General features: G+C 44.5%; 1 protein-coding gene across 4 annotated transcripts in view; it reads right to left on the bottom strand.

Moving 5' to 3' along the window:
* The window catches only part of ATP6V0A4 (ATPase H+ transporting V0 subunit a4), a 37790-nt gene that overhangs the window by 11500 nt on the left and 2171 nt on the right, over positions 1-24119 (bottom strand). Inside the window, exons 1-15 of one of the 4 annotated variants that reach the window (XM_053407012.1) lie at positions 23589-23807; positions 22450-22585; positions 19848-19926; positions 18610-18704; positions 17358-17483; positions 15579-15673; positions 13968-14094; positions 13728-13810; positions 8747-8840; positions 8446-8658; positions 5936-6086; positions 4999-5138; positions 4012-4169; positions 3018-3111; positions 463-581 (exon numbers count right to left, since the gene is read on the bottom strand). In XM_053407012.1, coding sequence (XP_053262987.1) covers positions 463-581; positions 3018-3111; positions 4012-4169; positions 4999-5138; positions 5936-6086; positions 8446-8658; positions 8747-8840; positions 13728-13810; positions 13968-14094; positions 15579-15673; positions 17358-17483; positions 18610-18704; positions 19848-19926; positions 22450-22585; positions 23589-23797 — 1919 coding nt within the window. In that variant the 5' untranslated portion in view covers positions 23798-23807. Of the gene's footprint in view, positions 1-462; positions 582-3017; positions 3112-4011; positions 4170-4998; positions 5139-5935; positions 6087-8445; positions 8659-8746; positions 8841-13727; positions 13811-13967; positions 14095-15578; positions 15674-17357; positions 17484-18609; positions 18705-19847; positions 19927-22449; positions 22586-23588; positions 23808-24119 lie in introns of those variants that run through there. The other 3 variants (XM_053407013.1, XM_053407014.1, XM_053407015.1) reach the window with 3 other exon arrangements.

Here is a 24119-nt window from a genome sequence, read left to right as displayed (position 1 = left end):
TATTTCTCTCCTGTCTCCACCCATCTTGCAAATAGTTCCTGCATGAATAAAGCCTTTAAACTCCAGAAACTGCAAGTCATTATTCCAATCTGATGCCTTGACCAAATCACTAAGAAGGTAGCTTTACTTCCTGCAATCTTAAAATATTGGTCAGTCTGGAGTGGTAATTAAGGGACCCTCTCTTGGCAGAGTTTAATTAATTCAGTCTCTCAGCAACACTGAGGAGTGAAGCCCAACAGTCTCCTACATGAGGGATACAGACACTGAAGATATGGTCAAATGAAAATAGGGAGAGCAAAGAGATCACAAATGAAGAACCAAGGCATCTGGACCTGGGAAACAGCAAGATCTCCAAGGCAGAACAGCAAAAAAAGGATTCCAATTCAGGAAACCTACAAATGAATCACAGTTGTATACTACAACAAGCAACATATGAATTAAGCATGGGACATTTAAACTTACATGTAGTTGAAGAGACTGAGTATTACCCCAAAGACCATGTGTGTGATTCCCATGACAACAGACATCTTCATTTTGTAGGAGTTTAAAAACGTCAACTTGTTGCTTGCAATGTTCCAGATCTTGGATAAACAGGAAAGAAGACATGTGAACATAATGAAAGTTGTAAGTAAGGGCCTGTCAGGCCACGAGATTATAAACACAGAAGGCGTTACCCCTCTAATCTTAAAAGAAGTGCCATTCATCCAATCCATGCCAACCCCTGCATCCTGGACACTGAGATGGGAACAGCATGGGGTGGGTGTGGTAGCAGTGCTGTTCTGGCAGCAATACTGCTGCTCTCCAGAACTGGGATAGAGTGGGGCGAAGAGGAGGCAGGAAGGTCAATGGAGAGCTGGGTTTTGGGGGCAGAGGCACCCTGCAGATGTACATGCCCGTGAGGGATCATAGCCCCAAACTAGGGAGAAATTCAATCTGATTTGCATTTAAAAGTAAATTGGTTGAATCCAAAACAGTATGCAAACCAAAACACAGATATGCTTTGAAATTTGCGCTTATCTGAATTTTGTGATGCAGGTCTCCAATATTTGCATATATTAAAGGAAAGTGCGTATTAAAATGAATGCAGTAGTCAAAATTGCATTAATGATGTTAGGGGGAATTGCTTTGTAAAAAGGTGAGTCAAAACTGCATACAAAAATGTCTCTTCGAGGAGAAATTCGTACCAAAACACTAACTGATTTTCGTGAAGATATTTTTTTAAAAAATAATGCAAAATTGCCTCAGAAATGCGGAGAACTGAATTTAAGACCAGAAAGCCGAGAAATGGGGAGAAGAGAAACTGACAGGTCCTCCCATCTCTGCCCCTCGACCTCACCGCCCGCGCTCGCCCCCCAATCCTGATGAATGACAGGATCACTGCCAGCAGAAGGGCCTGCCTCTAGCTTCACACATTCCCTTCAAAGGGCCCCTTTCCCACTAATGCTGAACACAATCAGTCACTGGCGATTTTATCCTAGCATTCACTGAGCATGCGAGAGGGGAGGTGCTGAATGCATATTCCTCGTGTATGTTTCTCCACTGTTTTCAATTGTACTGTTTGTGTCTTGGTAAACCTATGGACCAGTCTGGCTGAAACAGGCAAATATGACTGATGGACTGAAACAGGATGAGGCCTATGCAGCGCCACCCAAAGTCTGCCGCTGTATGACTGCCGCTAGAAGGGTCTCCAAGGAGAAGGGTTTACTTGCAACCAAGGCTGCCATCTAGTGACCAGATACTTGGCCGACACCATTAAGATGTTAACTGGGAAGCTTTCTCCTGCTTGCTTCAAATAGCCTCAACAAGGTGGAGTTCTTTTGATGGGAGGCAGCAATGAAGTGGGGAAGAAAATGTCCCGGGGGGGGGGGAATTCGCTACTCCATTGTTCCATTTCTAAAATGTTAACCAGCATCAGTTAATACAGAATGCAGATTGACATTTCCAATTTACAGTGCCATTGTTTTTCCCCCTTAAAAGCTAATCCTTGGAAACGTGGGGATTGGCAGCCCAGGAGAGTGTTTTCTCTGTGGCAGCCCCTGAATTGCAGAAGTCATTCCACACAGAGGTGTGGGTCTAACTTTTGTTGCACAGCTTACATGCCCAAGACATACCACTTCACCGCTGGCATTCAGCGATTAAGGTCTTTTGTTCAATCTGTACTATTTCTGTTCTGGTTGGAAGGGTTTTGCTGTCCCCACTTCCTTTTATAACTGTACGTTGACGTTGTTGTGACCAAATGGTTTTGTGGTTGTAATAGAGGCCTTATGCGGAGGGGCAGGGAAGAAAGCTCATTAATAAATATATGCACATGTCCACCCAGGAGTTAAGTCTCATTGCATAGTAATTCATTCCAGGTAACTGGATGTGAGGGAAGTGTACATTACTGAGTTGCCCTGCACTAAAATATTTCATGTATTTCAATACAAACAATTTCCGAGTAAAACTTTGAATTTCATTAAACATAACATTACAACCACATGTTGCGTTTTGCCAACTCCGATGGGAGCTGCAATCCAACCATGGCAGGTTAGGGGAAGGCTCAGTAAATGCATCTCGCTAAATTTCCTCCAAGAGAAGTTGACATGGACGCAGTGCTATGCTTTGATCAGCTGAGTGGCAGGTAGAAATTCAACGAGCAAAAGCTTTTCCCCAGCACAGCAATGCAGCAAAGGCTAGCCCAGGCATATGCAAACTCGGCCCTCCAAATGCTTTGGGACTACAACTCCCATCATCCCTGACCACTGGTCCTGTTAGCTAGGGATGATGGGAGTTGTAGTCCCAAAACATCTGGAGGGCCGGAGTTTGCCTATGCCTGGGCTAAGCCCTTCACCTGCTGAATTTCTGCTTATCCTCCAGCTGTTAAAACGACACAGAAAGCAAAGCTGGTTACCCCAATCTGCTACTTGATACCATCTGTCATTTTCCCGGAAATCTTAGATTGGCCCAACCAACAGATCACCCCTCGTCCCTCTGCCATGACCCACTGCCAGAAGAATGGCAGGAGGAGTTCTGATTACCGGATCAATTCCAAAAGGATAGGGGTTTCCAGAGAAAACTCCTGCCACTGCCGGATCCAGCTGGAGGGTATCTGACTTATGAACAATTTCTTCCCTACAGATGAAGAGAGAAACGTGATTTGCTTAGGTTGCCCACAGGAGTGAGATGGGTTTTCCCCATTGCTTGATGCTTGAAGAAACAGTAACACCAAACCCAAACCATTGCAAACCACTTTGCATTAGCCAAACCCGTTCTGAATTGAGGCAAAGGGAGTTTGCCCCTCACCATTTCCCTGCTCCTGCTCTGCACCCCTGGACACTGCTGGTGTGGGGCAGGGAAATGAGGACAGTTGCGACCCAAGGAATGTTCCAGAAGACATTGTGGAAGGGCGGGGGAGACACAACAACAGTACATTTGCAATGCGCTCTATGTGGGGCTACCTTTGAAGGTGACCCGGAAACTACAATCCAGAATGCGGCAGTTAGACTGGTGTCTGGGAGCAGCCACCGAGACCACATAACACTGGTCTTGAAAGACCTACACTGGCTCCCAGTACGTTTCCAAGCACAATTCAAAGTGTTGGTGCTGACCTTTAAAGCCCTAAATGGCCTCGGTCCAGTATACCTGAAGGAGCGTCTCCACCACCATCATTCTGCCCGGACACTGAGGTCTAGCACCGAGGGCCTTCTGGGAGTTCCCTTGCTATGAGAAGCCAAGTTACAGGGAACCAGGCAGAGGGCCTTCTTGGTAGTGGCACCCACCCTGTGGAACGCCCTCCCACCAGACTTTTAGAAGACATCTGAAAGCTGCCCTGTTTAGGGAAGCTTTTAATGTTTAATAGATTATTGTATTTTAATATTCTGTTGAAAGCCACCCAGAGTAGCTGGGGAATCCCAGCCAGATGGGTGGGGTATAAATAATAAATTATTATTATTATTGGCTGCCGTTTTCTGCGGTCATCACACTTTAGGGTAGTATCTAGGTTGGCTCACAAGGACCCAGCTCGCCACTTACGTCCAGTTCCCGCGGCTGTACATGGGGCGGACAGACCAGGAAGACCCAAATATATTGAACGACTTGGAGAAGCAATCATTGTAGATGAAGCCGGTGTAGATGGAGAAGATGCTCATGAGGAGGATCAGGTAGCGGCCACTGAAAAAGGTGTTCCAGATCTGCACAGGGCGAAGAGAATATCAGGAGCAGCATACAAGGGCTGGCAAGCCTCATATTAAATGTGGCCCTCTAGGGCTCACTTTCTGGCCCCCTAAACTCTTCCCATCACTAGCCCAGCTCCGCCCCCCTGGTGTTTTAGCCTGGTTGGAAAGTGTCCTTGAACTCTGGTAATCTTCTTGCTTGCCTGGAGGGAGGAGGGAAGAGTGTCCTTGCGTGTAGAAACTGGCCTGCTGTGTAAAATTTGCATTTGTTGCTCCGCCCACTCCTGGCCCCCATAAGATTGCCCAGAAGGGCATGTGGCCCTGGGGGGTGAAAATGATTCCCTATCCCTACAGTGTGGGACGCAGGTGTCACTGTGGGTTAAACCACAGAGCCTTGGACTTGCCGATCAGAAGGTTGGCGGTTCAAATCCCCGTGACAGGGTGAGCTCCCGTTGCTCGGTCCCTGCTCCTGCCAACCTAGCAGTTTGAAAGCACATCAAGTGCAAGTAGATAAATAGGTACCGCTCCAGCGGGAAGGTAAACAGCGTTTCCGTGCGGCTTAGTCATGCTGGCCACATGACCCGGAAGCTGTACGCCGGCTCCCTCGGCCAATAAAGCGAGATGAGTGCCGCAACCCCAGAGTCGGCCACGATTGGACCTAATAGTCAGGGGTCCCTTTACCTTTATCCCTACAGTATATGAAGAGCCATTTGGAAGAACTTATTGACACCCTCCTTTCCCAATCCCCGCTTCAAATTACTGGTTTGGAAATAAATTATTTCTCTGTCCCTGGAGCGAAACCTTTGAAGGCTGCCGCCAGCATACAGTTCTGCCTGAGGCCACTCACCTCATTGTCAGTTTTCTGGGCTAAGAGGGCCTTCTCGTTGCTGACCATCCAGAGAGCAAAGGCCAGCATGACAGTCCCGTGGCCACAATCGCCAAACATCACCGCAAACAGAAACGGGAAGGTGATTAAAATGTAGGGGGCTGTGGGACAGAGAAAGGCGTTAAGGTCATTCCTTGAAAGCAAGGGGGTTGTTGAGCCAAGGAGCACCGGGAACTCCCATTTCCCAGGATGGGGAGCCCCATTTGGTGGCACTGGGAAATCTGTTTCCCAGGCTCCCTGGAGGTAATGCCAATCTCACCATATGCCAGCGAGAAAAAGCCAAATGCATTTGGTGATTGAATTACAGAGTGGCCTGACACCTTTTTTTTAAAACAGTCTCAAAGGTTACAGGTGGGTGCAGGATTTGCCTAAAATTAGAGAGGCAGCATAGCTTGTGGGTTTCATTGAGTGCTGGTTCCAGCAAATAAAGTAAATTAGCCCGTGAGAACTAATTGGAATCACCAGGTGGCACTGTTATACATCACAGTGAAGCCTCGTTTTGGGCAAGCAGGAGGATGGGCATTTTCATTACCAAAAATTCATTATAATTGATGATTGGTAAGATTCTGTTCTGAAAACCTGATACTGGTGATTGCATTGAATGTCCTGTAAAGAAACATTTGCCCTGCTGACAGCGCTTTTTGTTCACCCCCTTACAATAAAGGCTTGCAATAAACAGAACATATCCATGTTGCTCCTCCCCCCTCCTTCTGAAAAAAAAACCCATTCAATCTACAGAAACCCAAATGTCGCTGCATTTCAGGCAAGCAGCCCTGGTTTAAGTTGAAGTAATAGGAACCGACAGAGGAATAAGAGCACCTTGCATTTCATTTTAAATCTTGAATCCTAAAAAAAACCCCACCAAGCTACAGCAAAAAATAGAACAGAGTCCGTTTACCTGGATTAAGTTCCCTGTAATTACCCACGCCATAGGCATCTACAATAGTCTGAAAACCCAAAGTGAACTTATTGGTCCTGTTAAAGGTAGGAGGAGACATCTTGGTCTGTATCGCAGTCAGTATTGGGTTGATTGTAGAGCCGCTGCGTTCCTGCAATCAGATTGATGGCGATTAGGGTCCTACCTGTGAGATTTCGCTGCTCCCATCTATGCTCACTCAACCACTTCAATCTGCGGAACTGGCACTGCTAGACATAATATCTGTCCTGCATTTGTAAGAACTCAGGTGTTGTTGTTTTTCAGTGTGGGAGCACCTAGACTTTGGAACTCCCTGCCTATTGATTCCGCGCAGTAGCCTTCACTCAACTCTTTTGGGTACCTGCTAAAAACATTTCCGTTTAGACAAGCCTACCTAGATATTTAGAAAGCTGATGTGTGTTTTAATCTGTTTACAGTTTATTGTTGATTTAAATTTTTTGAGTGTTTTAAATTAATGTTGTTAGATCTTTTTATGGATAATTTTACTGTTTTCTCATTTATAATTTTACTGTTTTCTCATTTATTACTTTGACGGGTTGTGGTGGTTTGGTTTTTTTTTTTTTTTAACAATCAAGTCCAGTATAAATTTTATGAAACAAATGTATAAACATCTGCAACAAAAATTGGATAAATATCTACGACATAAAATACCTACAGCAAAGCTAATCCAGGACTCAGCTACATTAGTAAAAATAAAACATTATAAATGCATTCTAACACTGTGACACCAGATGGTGCTGTAGAGCCGAAACCAGAATTTTCCATTGTGAGCTTTAAAACGTCCCCTCCTGCCGCAAGCATTTTCAAAGAGTTTTTTAATAGCTGCCAAGGGAATCGAACCCTTCAGCAGAATGTCAATGTGTTTGTGACACACATCACAAGTGCTTTGGCTAAACTTCACTTTCCAGGGTTCTTTGTACAGGAAACCCACAAGGCTGATCTGTAGCGTTGATGTGACCTAGGATTACGGGGGGGGGGGCAACATTGCTCAGAAGAGTTATGTATTTAAAGTATTTCTGCAGGGTCCCAAACTCATTTTATCCAGAAGGTAAAAAGTGGGTAATATAGCTAGACACAACAACAAAATAAAATGCAAAATATTTAAATGAACAAATGAGGACAGAATCCTTTAGGACACTGTCCCCCACTTTCGCCCTAGTATCTCAGATGCCACCTCAAAGATCTCTACATCCATCAACTGGGCCCAAACACTAGTTTATATATTAAAAATAAAAGCTTATGCAGCAGAGTGAAGGTCAGACAGCACTAAAATGGAACGAGCAAGAAATAAATAAATAAACAAACCACACAAACCAGAAAACGGAAATGGCTACTGTCAGCAAATACTGCAGATTATTCCATTTTGAGCTTCATTTCCCCAGCATCAGGGACATTTGTTTTCCGATGTTTCCAAAATTAGCTATTGTGAAGCTGACAACAGCTGTTTTCTTCTTCTCAAACAACCCTTCCCCCGCTCTCTCCCACTTCATATAAAGACTTTTGTGCCATGGAATACTACCTGCAAAATATACAGCAATCATGGGCTGGTTCAGATGAGCTCAGGGCAGTCTTCGCCAACCTGGTGCCCTCCAGATATTTGGGACTACCAGTTCCATCCGAAACAGTGGGCACACCTGTGTAATCTGAAACACCTGCTTGATGAAGACTGCCTTAGAGGCTGCATGTTGTAGGGAAGTGAGATTGGGTCCCCCTCCTAACACACTGCGTGTACCTGCCATGCCTGTGGTACATATGGATGCCGCCTTCCCCAAAACTGAAACATTAATGTTCGGCGCAGGTCTATCCCTGTCCTATTTCACGCGTGGGAGACTTTAAAAGAGGATCCAGCAAATTCATGGAGGACTATTAATGAATTTGCTTGCCACAGTGGCTATGTCCTATGTCATCTTAAGGCTGTGCGATATATCATCCCAAACCGATCTGAAGCCCATATTGCCATATCAGGTTCATAATTTTTGACCTGGCTATCTATCGTGAATCATGATGTGTGCACGCTATGCAGAAATCACAATGTGGGGGAAACCACATAGAGCCAGCCAATGCCTCTACATAGCTCCATCTTTATGTCACACGTTGTGATATATATCGGTTTATCGTGATGCTTAGCCGGCGATATATCATGATGCTGAAAACCAGATATCGCCCTGGTCTACTCATCATTAAGTGGTCCAAAAAGACCCTTGACAATTTCCAAGTGGTCCTTGTAAATGACTTAATTAGATGCAAAGGAGCCTGCCTTATACTGACCATGGTCCACCTCGCTTTGTCTGTGCTGGCTGACGGCATCTCTCCAGGGTCTTCATCAGACCTACCTGGAGATTCTAGGCATGGAACATAGGATCTTTTGCCGGAAAAGCGATCTTTTGCTGTATCCCTCAGCCATTCCCCCAGAGCACGCTAGTGAGGACCCTCTGGAAATCAGCTAAAGAATTCCAGGCCCAGCCCCTTACCATTCCCTTATGCAGAGCCCTTTTTATGCCACCTGCGTCCACCACGGGGAACCAGATCTCAGCAATGACGCACTGCTGGGTGACGTCGATGTTGCACAAATTCAGGACGTGGTAGATGGCCTTCATTTTCTTTGCCTTGATCCCCCAACTCCACAGGTTCACTGACGCCTCCTTCAGCAGCCCCTGCCGATGGGACTCGGTTTGGGTGATCACCTGAGAACAGAGGACATACATACATGAAGAACCCTAGCCAGGCCTGGCCTACCACTACGTCACAGGAACGAGGCCCAAGGCGACCTACTGTGTTTAGATCCTCAATCCTTGTGTTCACACCAGCAGCCATCTCTCGGCGTTCTCCAGCCGACTCGGGGCAAGGGTACACCGTGGCACGGAACCTAGGGGGGGAACAAGTCGAAGCAAACAAGCCAGTGACAATCATTGTACAACCGTGTTCGTCACATACTGAAAACAAGGCCTTCTGGCAGTTCCCTCACTGCAAGAAGTGAGATTACAGGGAACCAGGCAGAGGGCCTTCTTGGTGGTGGCGCCTGCCCTGTGGAACGCCCTCCCACCAGATGTCAGGAAATTTTTAATGTCTAATGTTTTACCATTTTTAATGTGCTGTAAGCCACCCAGAGTGGCTGGGGAAACCCAGCCAGATGGGCAGGAGATAAATAGTAATTATGATAATAATGATAAGCCAACAGGGGCCACTGTCAAGCTGCTTAGTAATCACAGCAATTCTTCTGTGGTGACTTTGGTGAAAACAAGAGTGACTGACTCACTTGGCCGTGCTTGGACTGCTAGTGGCCCAACAAGTAAGCATAATTCTTGGTGCACTCAGGGTCAGGGACTTAGGCCACATTCATTTAAAGCACTGTGATAGCATCATACCTTACCTCAAAGTATTCTGGGAGCTGTAGTTTGTTAAGGGTCCTGAGAGCTGTTAGGAGGTCCTTATTCTCCTCCCAGAGTTACAATTCCCACAGTTCCTTGGGATGAGATTCTGATTGTTAAGCCGCTCAGCACCCTTAACAAGCTACAGCTCCCAGAATACGATGGGGAAAGTTAAGACTGTTTAAAGTGGTATCATGTGAATGTGACCTAAACCCAGACCCTCCAAGTGTCCCTATTTTCCAGGGAAAGTCCCAGATTTACAGAAGCCATCGCAGTTTATGATTTGATCCCAGAATGTCCTGTTTTTCCTTAGGATGTCCCTATTTTCACTGGAGAAATGTTGGAGGGTATGCAGTTATGCAACCACCGAGCCAAGGGGATAATTAACGATACCACCTTTTAGAAGACATCTGAAGGCAGACCTGCATAAGAAAGTTTTTAAAAAATGTTTAATGTTTTATTATGTTTTTATATATGTTGGAAGCTGCCCAGAGTGGTTGGGGCAACCCAGTCAGATGGGTGGAGTATAAGAATAAGAATAAGAATAGAAAGTCTCTATTTTCATCAGAGAAATGTTGGAGGGTATGTAAACCTTTGCCTTAGTGAGACAAGGGGCATTTATGTCCCTCTCAAACAGTTGCTGCCTGCCTAGCACTTAACGGAACCACTAGGAAGTCAAACAGACCCTTGTCAGGAAAGGGAAGCCTTTGCAGTGTACAGTGGTACCTCGGGTTAAGAACTTAATTCGTTCCGGAGGTCCATTCTTAACCTGAAACTGTTCTTAACCTGAAGCACCACTTTAGCTAATGGGGCCTCCTGCTGCCGCCATGCCACTGCCGCCCAATTTCTGTTCTCAACTTCAAGCAAAGTTCTTAACCCGAGGTACTATTTCTCGGTTAGCAGAGTCTGTAACCTGAAGCGCCTGTAACCCGAGGTACCACTGTAATGGAACCCTGGGGAACAGGCTTCTCTCTGTAGGTTCATTCCATGCAGAACTACATCAAAGGTGCTTTCCATTCCAAACAACAAAGGCTTGGGTCACACAGGGTGGCATAGTTTTCAGTGGCTGCTTCATGTTCTCTGTAACACATTATTATGCTCCAAGTTCCTTCGTCCACAAAATAGTATTATTTCAATGGTACAGCATGACCAGGCGTTTTAAGCATGAATAGGCATGAACAAATCTGTCAATCTAATTTTCATTTAGTTTCACATTCCCCTTCCCGCATCTGAAGTTTGGGTCACCTCATTTCCACATCAGTTTGTGGGTTTCTTTTTTTAAGTCCTGAAATTTTTTTGCAAGAGTTTTGGTGCACATCTCTCCCCATTGTCTATGCCATTTTGCTTAATATATAATTTTTTTGCAAGCAATTTCCCCTAAATCAAATGATTTTGCTATTTTCACTGATGCACACTTTCTCCTAACACACACACACCTTTTCACACAATTCTTTTTCTGGCTGGCGAACTGTGCGGCAAAATTTGGAAAAGCATAAATTTCAAAGGATAGCTACATTTCGATTCGTGTGCTGTTTCTAAAGTGCGTGTCAGGCAGGCTCGCATTAAAAAGCAAATCTAATCAAATTTCAGCCCCATCCCTTAATCACGAGTACACAGTGGCCATAATAAGCTTGCCTGAAGTACCACATCTTTTTCTCCAATAATGCACGGACTGGCTATTGTTTGCCAAGCTACCATCTGATTACAAGACAGTCCTTGCATATGCATGAACCAGAGTACACGGCAAAGTCAATAATACTTTGCTCCTTGATTTTAGGCAGAAAGCGCTACGCAAGAATAATTAATCTTTGCTCCAATTTCAGCTCTGAAATGGGATCTCCAACAAAATATTCTAAAAAAAGAAAAGAAAACCTCAAGCCTCCTAGCCCTTTTTCATTATTATTTCCGTTTCATATGCTTCTGAGTTCTGAACCCATCTTTAAATTAGACTTTTAAATCGTGCCTGAAAGATTATTCCTCTTTACTGCAGCCCACAGATTTGGTACTTTTCCCACACGATCACAGTAACTTGGCTTTGATCTTCTAACAGCCCTTTTTCATACAGAATGTCACTTTTACCCTAATGGCACATGCGATCTGAAGAAAACTCAAGGAGAATTCGCTGGGGAGCCCCTCTCAGGCGGATAGATCTGCTGAAGCGTTCAGCATCATCCAAGCGCCTCCAAGTTAAAAAGAGGAGGATGCAGGTACCACCCACTATTTTTTATTCCACTTTATATTTTTGGATAGATCTGCATGTGGATTTGCCATGCATGAAACTGGCAGAGCAATGACACTAATTAAAAACAACTTGCAGTAAAAACAAGAGGCGCAAGCTCTTGCACTGCTGGAGTTGTACTGCTGTCTCAGATGCCTATTAGCTATTTGTACTTGCATCTTGTCAAAAACAATGTGCCAGAATCTCCAATAGACTACAGCAGCACACACTCAGTTTGGGCATGATTCTGACCTACAGAATCATAGAATTGTGCTGCTGGAAGGGTCATCAACTCCCAACCCCAGCAATGCAGGAATCACAGTTAATGACTCCTTGACAGATGGGCCACCCAACCTCTGCTTACCGTATTTTTCGCTGCATAAGACGCACCTGACCATAAGACACACCTAGTTTTTAGAGGAGGAAAGGAGGGAAACCCTGTTTTTGGGGGGATCAGCTCAAAGTTGTTGAGCTTACTTTGCAAAGGGAAAAAATCCTGTTTTTATGGGGTTCAACTCACTGTTCTGCAGCTTCTTTAGGAAAGGAAAGGGAGCCGTTTCTACAGTTTCCAGACAGATAATCCAATCAGCCAGTCACATGTCGCTGGGGAAATAAACGGCCTCCATGTGCAGAACATTCAACAATGGAGGCCGGGGCCGGAAAGGGAACCAGTGATCGACCACACATTTGCTCCATAAGACACACAGACATTTCTCCTTACTTTTTTGGAGGAAAAAAGTGTGTCTTATGGAGCGAAAAATACGGTAAAAACCTCCAGTGAAGGAGAGTCAACCACCTTCCGACCCAGTGCTGCCGAACAGCTCGTAGCACCATCAAGTTCTTCCTGAAGTTGAGTCAGAAATTATTGAAAATGACTGCTAGAAGTTGAGGGGGGTTTAATGGAAATTGTAAAATGTAATTTGAATGTTTGATTATGTTAAAATTTCTTCAATAAAAAATTATTTTTAAAAAAAGAAAAAAAAAGAAAATGACTGCTAGAGCTAGGAAGTAGGATGGTGCCTTGTGGATTGGTTTCCTACCACTCAGGGAATGATAAGATGGGCTTATTAAGGCCGAGGACACACCATACATTTAAAGCCCATTTAAAACATACACACAACACCCCAAAGAATCCTGGGAACTGTAGTTTGCACCTCACAGAGCTACAACTCCTTAAAAATTACAGTTCTCGGGATTCTTTGGGGGAAGAAATGTGTTTAAAAAAGCAGAGTATGCGCAGGGCCTTAGTCTTGGCCAGCCCTACCATTAGACAAATGAGGTAGGTGACCTTATGATGAGGGATAAAGGCAGGAGGTACAGTTTTGCAAAGCGGACTGGTTGCCTCATGCTCAGGTTTGAGAGATGAACCTATTTAGTCACAACCGGCCCTATCATTAGGCAGAGTGAGGCAGGGAGGTGTTGGAATAATAATAATAATAATAATAATAATAATTTATTATTTGTACCCCGCCCATCTGGCTGGGTTTCCCCAGCCACTCTGGGCAGCTTCCAACAAAGATGAAAAATACACTAAAATGTCACATATTAAAAACTTCCCTGAACAGGGCTGCCTTCAGATGTCTTCTGAATGTCAGGTAGTTGTTTATTGCTTTGACATCTGATGGGAGGGCGTTCTACAGGGCGGGTGCCACTACAGAGAAGTCCCTCTGCCTGGTTCCCTGTAACTTGGCCTCTCGCAGTGAGGAAACTGCCAGAAGGCCCTCGGAACTGGACCTCAGTGTCTGGGCAGAACGATGGGGGAGGAGACGCTCCTTCAGATATACTGGACCAAGGCCGTCTTACACATATTTAATGTGAACAACATGTTTATATCTCATCATTTGAGCAGCAAACAGACTTTTTTAAAAATAAGATTTTAAAAGGAAAAGCTGTATGTGCTGCTCAGCCTGCAACGCACCCCACTAAGTATCTTGCTGTCCTCAGGTGTGGTGGAGGGTGCTGTCCCACATCCCCAGTGCTAAAGTAAGATTCAGCTGTTGCTCCAGTTGGTTTCTGTATGTGGAATACGGGGGTGGGGGTGGATGGGGGAGGGAAATGCCACTCCGCACAGGATGCTTAGTTCTGTCCCAATCTCTTGTTTATCACAATGGAAAAAACACCTCTGTTACAGCCAGCACTCCTTTCTCAACAGCACATTTCCCCTTACCCTTCACAAATCTTCTTGATTTTCTGTCTGAGTTGCTCCCCTTGATAGAAGATAATGAACACATTCTTTTTCATCTCTTCTTTCTGGAGAAAATAAATGCAACCCAAGAGGAATTTTAAAATAGTCGCAGCCGTCGAAATACTACGCTTGCAATTTAATGGCGCTGCGCATACCAAACACAACGGCAGAAGTGACAAAAAAAAATTTGGTTGTTTTGTTTTTTAAACCGTCTTCACCTACAGTGATAGGATCCTCCAGGGGTGTGTCCATTTCGCTGAACTTCAGATAGATATTTCCTCGGCAGGCTCTCCACAGCAGACGCTCAAAAGGCACCATTCTTTCCCTTTTGATCACGCCAGCTATGAATCTGCGTGTCACACAAACAGAAGGGATATGTCACGAGTCAACCCTCTCCACACGAAGCACTACACATATTTGTGTTTTGTACTCGTGAAGTTATTGCCTGTGTTGCAGCGTTGGCTGACGCATGAATGAGACCTCCAATTATGTAAGTAAAGTACAGTGGTACCTCAGGTTAAGTACTTAATTCGTTCCGGAGGTCCGTTCTTAACCTGAAACTGTTCTTAACCTGAAGCACCACTTTAGCTAATGGGGCCTCCTGCTGCCGCCGCACCGCCGAAGCACGATTTCTGTTCTCATCCTGAAGCAAAGTTCTTAACCTGAAGCACTATTTCTGGGTTAGCGGAGTCTGTATCCTGAAGCGTATGTAACCTGAAGCATATGTAACCTGAGGTACCACTGTATTTAAACTTACTCAAGTATGTAGTCTATTCACGGAAAAAGGGGTAGAGATGGAGGTGCAATGCAGGGGCATGTTGTAAGTGTCAAAAATGGGGTATTTAAAGGTCTAATAACCTATATTTCCCATGCTTCACAAACCCTGCATAAACTTGTATTTTTAAACGCTGCTGGGGGCTCTTTTGGCTAGAGAGTGAGTCAAGCCCCGTGCTTCTTAAATTCAGGCAGCCAGCCATTTCTTTGGTAGTTTCCCACATAACGTGGGACTTCAGGATTAAATATACTTCCCCAATTTACTCCCTACATATAAAACACAAGGTAGGTTTGCAATTTAGCAACAAAGCTCCACCTCTGCAACTAATGTAGGGCTAGGAATATCAAAGAAAAATCCTCCTCAAGGTACTAGCCATTCAACTAGATCAGGTTGATCAGTTGAAATATTCTAGACTCTTCAACTGATGAAGTGTCCAGAGTTGTGTTGAACTAAAGTCTATTGCTACAGAATACAGTTGAACCTCTACTTACCACCACCTCTTCTTACAGTCATTCCAAGTCGCGATCACGACAAACCTGGAAGTAATTGGCAGGTGTGCCGCCGTTTGTGTATGCGCAGGGGTGGCAATTGCCGTTCGCACATGCGCAGAAGCGGGGAATCGCCGCCTGCGCCTGCACACAACGGCGCCTCTCCCAGCGACCCGTTTCAACCTCCGGATGGACCTCCAGAACAGATTATGGTCACAAATAGAGGTTCCACTGTAAACGTGCCTTTCCCAGCCTATATTCCCTCAAACTGTGGAACTCAGCTACATTAGTAAAAAAAGTGATTTGAATGCGTTATAAACATGCAACACCGGATGGCACCAGAGAACACAAAACCTTTCTATAGCGTTTTTACATAGGGTTTTTTTCTTCTGCCATAACAATTTAATTTCTGACTTATTTATAATGTTCCCCCCCGCCCCGTGTGTAGATCCACCATGTGCCTTTCCTCTGTGTCACTGACTCTCCTCCTGACTGATTTCCTGACTCTCTCACTTAGTTCCACATATTGAGCTTTCTATGAGAACATAAATCAGCACAAATGATACTAACCCCAGTTTTGCAGCAACGGCTGCAGGTGTGCTTCTTAACTCCAACAGCCCCGAGGTGTCTTCATTGAAGAAATCATCAGGCAAATTAGTTTCCGTCTGAAATCAGGAATTAAATTTATCCTACAGGTCTAATTTGAAAGTTCACGGAACAGAAAGATTTATGTATGTATATATCATTATTTAAAATATTTATGAACCTCACTTCAACATGAGATTCCAGGGTAAGGTACAAAAAATGTGAACAAAACTATTCAGACGTCGCAACCCAACCACAAACAATATTTTGGTTTTTCAAATCTAAAGTTGTTGTTTTTTTTAAGAAAGGCTAAAAACATTAGGCTAAGGTGGGCAGAAAGGCAGTTCCAATTAAAATATCATTTAAAATGTGTCTGAACCTGGCACCAAAATGGCAACTATCAGAGTAGAGGTAGGGAACCTGTGGTCCTCCAGATATTGCTGAACTCCAACTCCCATCAGCCCCAGCCAATGGCAAGGGATGGTGGGAGTTGGAGTTCAGCATCACCTAGTTAAGCAGACATTTGTTCTTTCCTGGGAACTGTAGTTCTGTGAGGTATCAGCCAGGCTGGGGATCTCTAAATATATAAGCCTCTGTTTGTTGTTTAGTCGTTTAGTCGTGTCCGACTCTTTGTGAGCCCATGGACCAGAGCACGCCAGGCACTTCTGTCTTCATAAGCCTCTGTACCCTCATCAAAGAGGGACGTGGGTGGCACTGTGGGTTAAACCACAGAGCCTAGGACTTGCTGATCAGAAGGTTGGCGGTTCAAATCCCCGTGACCAGGTGAGCTCCTGTTGCTTGGTCCCTGCTCCTGCCAACCTAGCTGTTCGAAAGCACGTCAAAGTGCAAGTAGATAAATAGGTACCGCTCCGGCGGGAAGGTAAACGGCGTTTCTGTGCGCTGCTCTGGTTCGCCAGAAGCGGCTTAGTCATGCTGGCCACATGACCTGGAAGCTGTACGCCGGCTCCCTCGGCCAATATAGCGAGATGAGTGCCACAACCCCAGAGTCGGCCACGACAGGATCTAATGGTCAGGGGTCCCTTTCCCTTTACCTTACCTTCATCAAACTATAGCACATAGGCATTTTTTAAAGGACAATTAAAACTAGACTTTGGAGTTTGAGAGATTATAGAGATTATGCTGCCGTATGTGATGTATTTTCTCAAGAGCTGCAAGTCCCAGAATTCCTTAGTTCCTGCAGGCAATTTCTGAGCCCAAGCAAGAGGGCACCAGCTGAGCAGGGCAACTGACTGACTAGGAAAGGGTAAGCAGCGGAATAATCAGGACCATTGAAATGGAGAGCTAGCGTTCTTTCATCCCAAGTTCATAACGTGGCCAGGAAAATTCTGTTTGGGCACTTATCACATCTACTATATTTAGCCATCTGAGGGCCACATTCCTGACTGAGCAGCCTTCCGGGGGCCAAATGTCAATGGTGGCCAGAGACATAGGCAAAAATGGAGGGGTTTAATGGATTTAAGTGTGGCATACACCCAACTCTCTCTGTCCTCCACTCAAGCAAGCAAGAAGCATTTTCAGAGTTCAAGGATGCATCCCAGCAAGGCAAAAACATTCAAGGAGGGCGTGACTAGGAAGGGTGTGTGGCTAGGGAGAGTTCTGAGGGCCACAGAGAGAGGCTTGGTGGGCCACATTCTGCCCACAGGCTCAAGGTTTCCCACAGGGCTTCAAACAAATAATTAAGAGGTTTCTTCCAACCAGTAGAATGTTCCGAGAAGCCAACAGTGTATTTGAAAATCACCTCACCTCAAAGAAGTCCTGAGTTTTCTTCAGGAGATGTTTCAGTTCAGTGAGTTCCAGAAAGTTCTGCCTCAGTGCCTGCAGATTCTTGTTAGCCTCCTCCAGCTCAGCCTCCAGTTTCTCCAAAACTCCCTGTTTATACCCAGAGCAAAACAAAAGGCATGGCCAATTATTCTTTCATGCACCTCACTGCTGACAAAACAGATCACTATAAAGATGGATTATTACACGGTAAACATTTCAAAATACGTCTCAGCATGTTAGGCAATCTTGCCGTGAATATTAAAATCTCAGCGCTGTTCCCGAGAATGAATTATTCATGGATTACTCAAGATATGTGTAGACACTAAAACAAGTAACAGGAAACACAACAAATCTTCCTTTCACCAACATTAGCTAAAATGATGAATGGTGACGGTGAATCTCTAGCAGATCTCACAGCACAGGCTGTTTTAGGGTCCAGAGTTCTCCTAATTTTCTTAACTCATTCAGGCTGCAATCCTAAAATCAGAATGGGGAAACTAGGGTTCTCCAGATAATGTTGGACTCCAACTCCCATCAGCCCCAGCCAGTATGGCCAATGGTCAGAGACAATGGGAGGTACAGTCTAATAACATATGGAAGGCACCAAGTTGGCTGCTCTCAGTGTGGAGGAAAGACATAGGTCCCTTTTCATTTCTCATTATACGAGATATCAATAGAGATTATACCAGAGACACAGGAGAAATCAGAGAGAGTACTTTATAGCTTGATGATCCAATAATGTTCATATGTTCTCATGATGGAAAGCCACTGGGAATGCCTTTTTTGGAAGACCAACAAAAATGTCACAAAGAACTGAGCAAGCTGGGAGTCCAACATTATCTGGAGAACCCTAGTTTCCCCATTCTGATTTTAGGATTACGGCCTGAATGAGTTAAGAAAATTAGGAGAACGCTGGACCCTAAAACAGCCTTAGCTGCAAGATCTGCTAGAAATTTGCAGCCACCATTCATCGTTTTAGCTAACGTAGTTCATCACAATGCTTCATCATGTTTATTTTTGCTTGTAACAAAAGCATTGCCCTACTGTTAATTCTGGATTTCTCCCCACCCCACCCCACCCCACTCAGACGGACAAATACAACTCCTTGCAGTGTATTTCTATTAAGAAGTATACAGTTCTCCTAATATATACGGTGGGTCAACTGCCAATGCCACACACAACACTTCCCCAGCACATGACTGGCACATGCATGTACCAGTCCCAAACTGCTTACCTCTAAGTCAATCATTTCTCGAGGTAGCGGTGTCTCTGGGCATTTTTCAGGCTTGAAAAGCACTATATCATCCCCCATCTCACTCTCCAGAAAGCCTGTGAGCAAACCAGAAAGAAAGGTGCCATCTAATTTTCACCTGAATGTAAAATGGTGCTATACTTTGCATCAAGAGTCGCCAACATGGTACCCACGGGTGCGCATGTACCCCCCAGAGGTCTTCCTTGGCTCCCAGAAGGTCCCTCCCCACCCCTCTGAAATGAAGCTCAAAAGAAGCATTCAGTTGTAGCCAATAAAACAGGGTGTGGTGTGTGTTTGGTGTGGCCTAGGACCCACGTACCTACTGGACCGCCTCTCCTGGTATGCCCCGTGGAGGACCTTAAGGTCCACAAATGACAACATTTTGGAGGTCCCAAGACGTAAAGTGGTTAGACTGGTCTCAACTAGGGCCAGGGCCTTTTCAGTACTGGCCCCGACTTGGTGGAATGCTCTGTCACAAGAGACTAGGGCCCTGCGGGACTTGACATCGTTCCACAGGGCCTGCAAGACAGAGCTGTTCCGCCTGGCCTTTGGTTTGGACTCAGTCTGACCCTTACGTTTCCCTCCCCTTATGGTTTTGACCTATGGACTACTTTTAAAATGAGGCTGCATTTTAAATTGCATTTTAACCTGTATTTTAAATTGGTTCTCCTCCCCGCCCCCCATTATGTTTTTACTGTAATTTTACTGGTGTTAGCCGCTCTGAGCCTGGCTCTGTCCAGGGAGGATGGGGTATAAATAAAATTTATTATTATTATTTGTTTGGGGTCTGTGTAGGATGTCTATAACAACTTCTCCCGTTTGCAAATGGGCCCAAAATGGGCTCAGAAAGCTTGGTGGCTCTCTGCTGTGGGCCATGTCAAGGGAAGAGATAGCCCAGTGGTGAATAATGGCCTGTTTAGTAAATTACAAAACAAATCCATTCTGAAACGGGTCTGAAACTACACCCACCTGCGGGAACAGTATCCTGAAAATGCCCTGATACCAGGAATTGAACCTAGCCTAATGCTGTCTTGTGTTTACACTCTATTTCTGGGGGAATATATATTTTTTTTAATATGCTAAAAAAACCTCTCAGAAAAGGAGCCAGCATCTTTTACTGCTACATCCCCGAGTTACTATTCTGTTTATAAAGCAGAAACCTGTTCCGCAGCTCATTTTAGTGAAGAACAGCACAAGAAGAAAGTTACAAGTCTACTTACGAAGGATCCTTTCCAGGGATTCGCATCTTCTGACTTCATTCACAAATTTTCTCTGGAAGCTGTTCACATTTGCATTCAACTAAATAAATATTAATAATAAAAATTGGTAACACTGCAAAAGTAAAAAACAACAACTCCCTGATACCAAGCCGAGGGATGCACTGAAATACAGATAAGTTAGTTTCAATTAGGAATAATGAACTGTTGTGAGACTGATGGAAGCCCAAAGAACGAAAGAACAAAAAGCACACAAAAAATGAAATCTTTAAGAAATGTCAGCTTATTAGGAAAATGGGTGACATGGAAGAGGTAATTGTTTAAAACATATGTGTTTGATCTGCAAAGTATTAGTTTAATAATGAATAACTTTATGTCATTTTATTTATGATTTTCTTTTTTCTTTATTAAGATTTAACAGTATCGGTGTATGATATTTATTTATGTTTCTGATTTTCTTTTTTATTTTCTTTTTCTCTTTTCTTCTTCTTTTGTAACCTTAATTTCTTTTTTCTTTTTCAAGTTTGTAAGTTTTGATTTGTACGTATTTGCAAAAAATTAAAAATTAATCCAACCGCTACAAAATGAATTAAAAGAGTTCATCTGAAAGGATTGGCTGTCCCTGGGCCAATCTTACAGACAAATCTTAACGTTCTTGAAAGCTTTCCATCTGTATATGCATAGACAGTGCAACCTTCAGAGTCCAAAATCCCGCAAGCAGTTGTTTACAGCGCCTCACCACTACGGATTGAAGCAGAGGTGGTTTTAGGGTAGCATAGTCAGTACACTTGCACTGGGCACTGTCCTGCAGGGGGCGCCAAAATAATGCTGTGGACAGAGAGTGTGAGGCAGGGAGGAATTTTAGCGCTGCGCAGGGTGCCACTGAAATTTGAGAGCCTAAAGTCCAGCACCGACTGACGTTATCGATCCCAATAAAGTAAAGGAGAAGGAACTCTGCGGCAGAGGCTGCCCTGTCCTTCTGGTCCAGACATTGTAACCTCTTCTGCTCCCACCCTATATATTAACTGGGGTCAAGGTGCTTCCAGGCAGAGACTGCCTTTCGTCACAGCCAAGACGGGCAGAACCGCCATGGTATTGGTGAGGGAGGAGGACAACTCTGTTGAACTCGCTTCTGTGAGGATTCCAGCTGACTGCATACACAGCATACATTTATTTTTATTTTATTTTAAAATATTAACAGTTTTCACATAACAAATTATCTCAACAATTATATTTCCCCCCATTTTTCCCTCCCACCCCCACATATCCTCCCTCCCTCCCCCCTACAACTTCCCTCATTTCCTCTTTCTGGTTTATTAACACATACTGTTCTCTGCATATTGTAAAAGTGTAAGAATCTCTAAGCTATCTATCTATTATGTTAACAAATAAATTTGTGGATGTTTATTCAAAACCTGCCAAGGAGTCCAACTCATTTTGTTGATTCTTTAGATACTTTGTAAAAGGTTCCCATTCTTCTTTAAAGTCATAGTTATCCTTGTCATGTAGTTTGTGCGTCAGTTTTGCCAATTCCACACAGTCCATCAATTTCTCTTGCCACTGTTCTTTTGTCGGGATTTCTTCATTCTTCCATCCTGGTGCTATTAAAACTCTTGCCACCGTTGTTGCATACATAAATATATTCTTCATTTTCCTTGGCAGGTCTTGGCAGCATACATTTAGAGCAAATCATGTTTTCCCCAAAGAATCCTGGGAACTTCAGCTACAACTCCCAGCACCCTTAACAAAGTACAATTCCCAGGATTCCTTGAGGGGTGTGGGTGTGGGTTTGGGTGTGGATGTATGTTAAATGCATTGCATGCATGCAACCCAGATCAACTGTCTGATGGAGGAATATCTGTGGGAGGAGCATCTCCAGCACCGTATTCCTGCATTGCAGAGCGTTGCCCTTGGTGATCCTCAGGGTGCCCTCCAGCTCTACAACCCTATGATTCTATAATATCAGAAGAGGCTGTTTAGTCTTGGGCCTTAAGCACACTTGATCTTGTCCTGCTGCTTCTCCCCCAGTGAAAACTGCTCTTTAGCGCTCAATCAGAGCAAACAGCAATCTGGGTTTTGTCTGGATTGATGTTTGCTCTGATGCAGCACTGAAGACCGCTCTTGGACCCATGCTTTCTAGGCACAGGAAAAGCAGGAAGTGTGGACGAGCCCCAAGAAAGGTGTTTTGGTGTCCAGAGGACATAATGAGGTGGATGAGGGCCAATAAACTGAGGCTGAATCGCAACAAGATGGAGAAACTGGGTAGACAACTCTAGATGGAGTTGCCCCTGAAAAAACAGGTTCATATGTCCTAGAGCCACTGCTGTCTCTGGAGGTCCATGTAGCCTCAGTGGCCAGGAGAGCCTATTTCCAGTTTGGCCCTTCCTGAACCAGAATAGCCTGGATACAGCAGTGCACGATCTGGTAACCTCACATCTAGACTATGGCAATCCACTCTACATGGGGCTGAATGGTGACAGAAAAGGCACCGAGTACATATAAGTGCAAGAAAACCCTCTGGAGAACCTTCTAACCATTGCTGCTGGTTCTTGAGAGTGCAACCAACAACCACTTCCCCACCCCACAGGTTCCCATGTCTACTCACATCTCTGAACTGAACCAGGCCCAGCTCTCCAAGCTCTGCCACGCAGCAATAGGCAGACTCCACCTGTAGGAAAAGCTGTGATAGGCACATCTCTTCGCTCCTGAACACCGACGCCATCTTGCATGTTCTTCTTCTTCTGTGGGGGATATTGAGAGAAATGCTGAAAACGATAGCTCTGTATAAGGACTGCAAGCTCCCTCCACGAGGGCTGGTAGCACTGACCAAGAAATATGTTTTGCTACGGTCGTATCAACAGGGTTGCATCCAAGCTTAGTCCTACTCAGATTCGACCCACTGAAATTAATGGGCATGATTAAATGTATAATGAATTCATTCATACACACACACACACACACACACACACACACACACACACACACACTTATATTCTCTCTCTCAAGCACACAGTAAAATAAAATTATTTAGAATTCTAGTATGCAAGTTCCATTTTCCCATATAAAGCAGAGCAGGTGTGTGAACATATGGCCTTCCAGATGTTTAGACTCCAACTCCCATCAGCCTCAGCTAGCATGGCAAAGGTCAGGGATGTTGAGAGTCATAGCCCAAAACAACAACGGATTCTGTATCTCTGAGGTAGACAGCAATACTTTCCCAACAAAAGATAGGAGCGCCAATTCAGTATACAAAAGAACAGGTGCTAGTTTTAAAAAATTAAGACTATAAGGTTTAAGTCATATGACTAGTAGATTAATCAAGTAAGGCTATAGCTGGTTAATAAGTAAAGGCCTATTTTTAAAAGACTGAGGGTTAAGCGCATATATTTAAAAATTCCATTTTTATTTTGGTGTCTTACTACAATAAGGCGTAATTTTGGGGGAAAGAATATCAGAGACAGCCATTCCTTAAATTAATGTGAATGTCGCCCACATCTAGAAAAATATTGCAAGTTTCTTCCTAGGCCCTAACATGCGATTTTTTAAAGAACCAACGTTCAGCAAAAGCTTAGGATAGCACTGGAAAGTATATTTCAGAATCTGAATGAATCACTAGTATTCACTATTAGATTCTCTTGTGATTCCCCCCCTCCCAGGCCTGTTATTTAAATTGTTTGCCACCCCACATGCTGCAAACGTCCCAGCTGCGTAAGAATGGGGAGGTGTCAAAAGAAGAGAACAAACTCTGAGGGAAAGCAGGTATAAAAAGAGGGCCTGCTCTGTAGCAACTTCCTCCACGCCTCCCTAAAGCTTTCCTTTCCTTTCCGTCCCATTCCTGCTTCTGCAAGGAAGAGGAACAAGAGGGTTCTGGGAGAAATTTGGCGGAAGAACTGGGGTGTCGCAGCATCCCCTTCAGGGAAGGAGGCAGACATGCAGCATTGAGGAGCTTCCATGACGCTTTACCTTGGAAAACAGAGCAGGAGAAGAAGGCTGCCTGTCAAGGCCTGTAAGACCCTCAGCTCTTTTCCATCCATGGTGTCTGTAATCTGCCCTAACCATCATTTAATTTTCATTCATGCAGCTGTTCAGAATCAGAAGCTCACAAGTTTCACCTGAAGCAAAACACTGCAGGGTGGAATGCTCAGCCCTTCTCACTGGTCTTATTTTGGGTTATTGGCATTTGACCCATTCAGTTCTTTCACCTGTGTACTTTTGCAAACTTTGGAGGCTGTGCAAAACCTCCTCTTGGCCCCACTTTGGCTACAATGATGTTTT

Source organism: Podarcis raffonei, chromosome 10, assembly GCF_027172205.1.
Source record: "Podarcis raffonei isolate rPodRaf1 chromosome 10, rPodRaf1.pri, whole genome shotgun sequence".
In the NCBI taxonomy this organism is placed as follows: Eukaryota; Metazoa; Chordata; class Lepidosauria; order Squamata; family Lacertidae; genus Podarcis; species Podarcis raffonei.
Note: the sequence above shows the minus strand (reverse complement) of the source record. Positions and strands in the feature narration are given on the sequence as shown.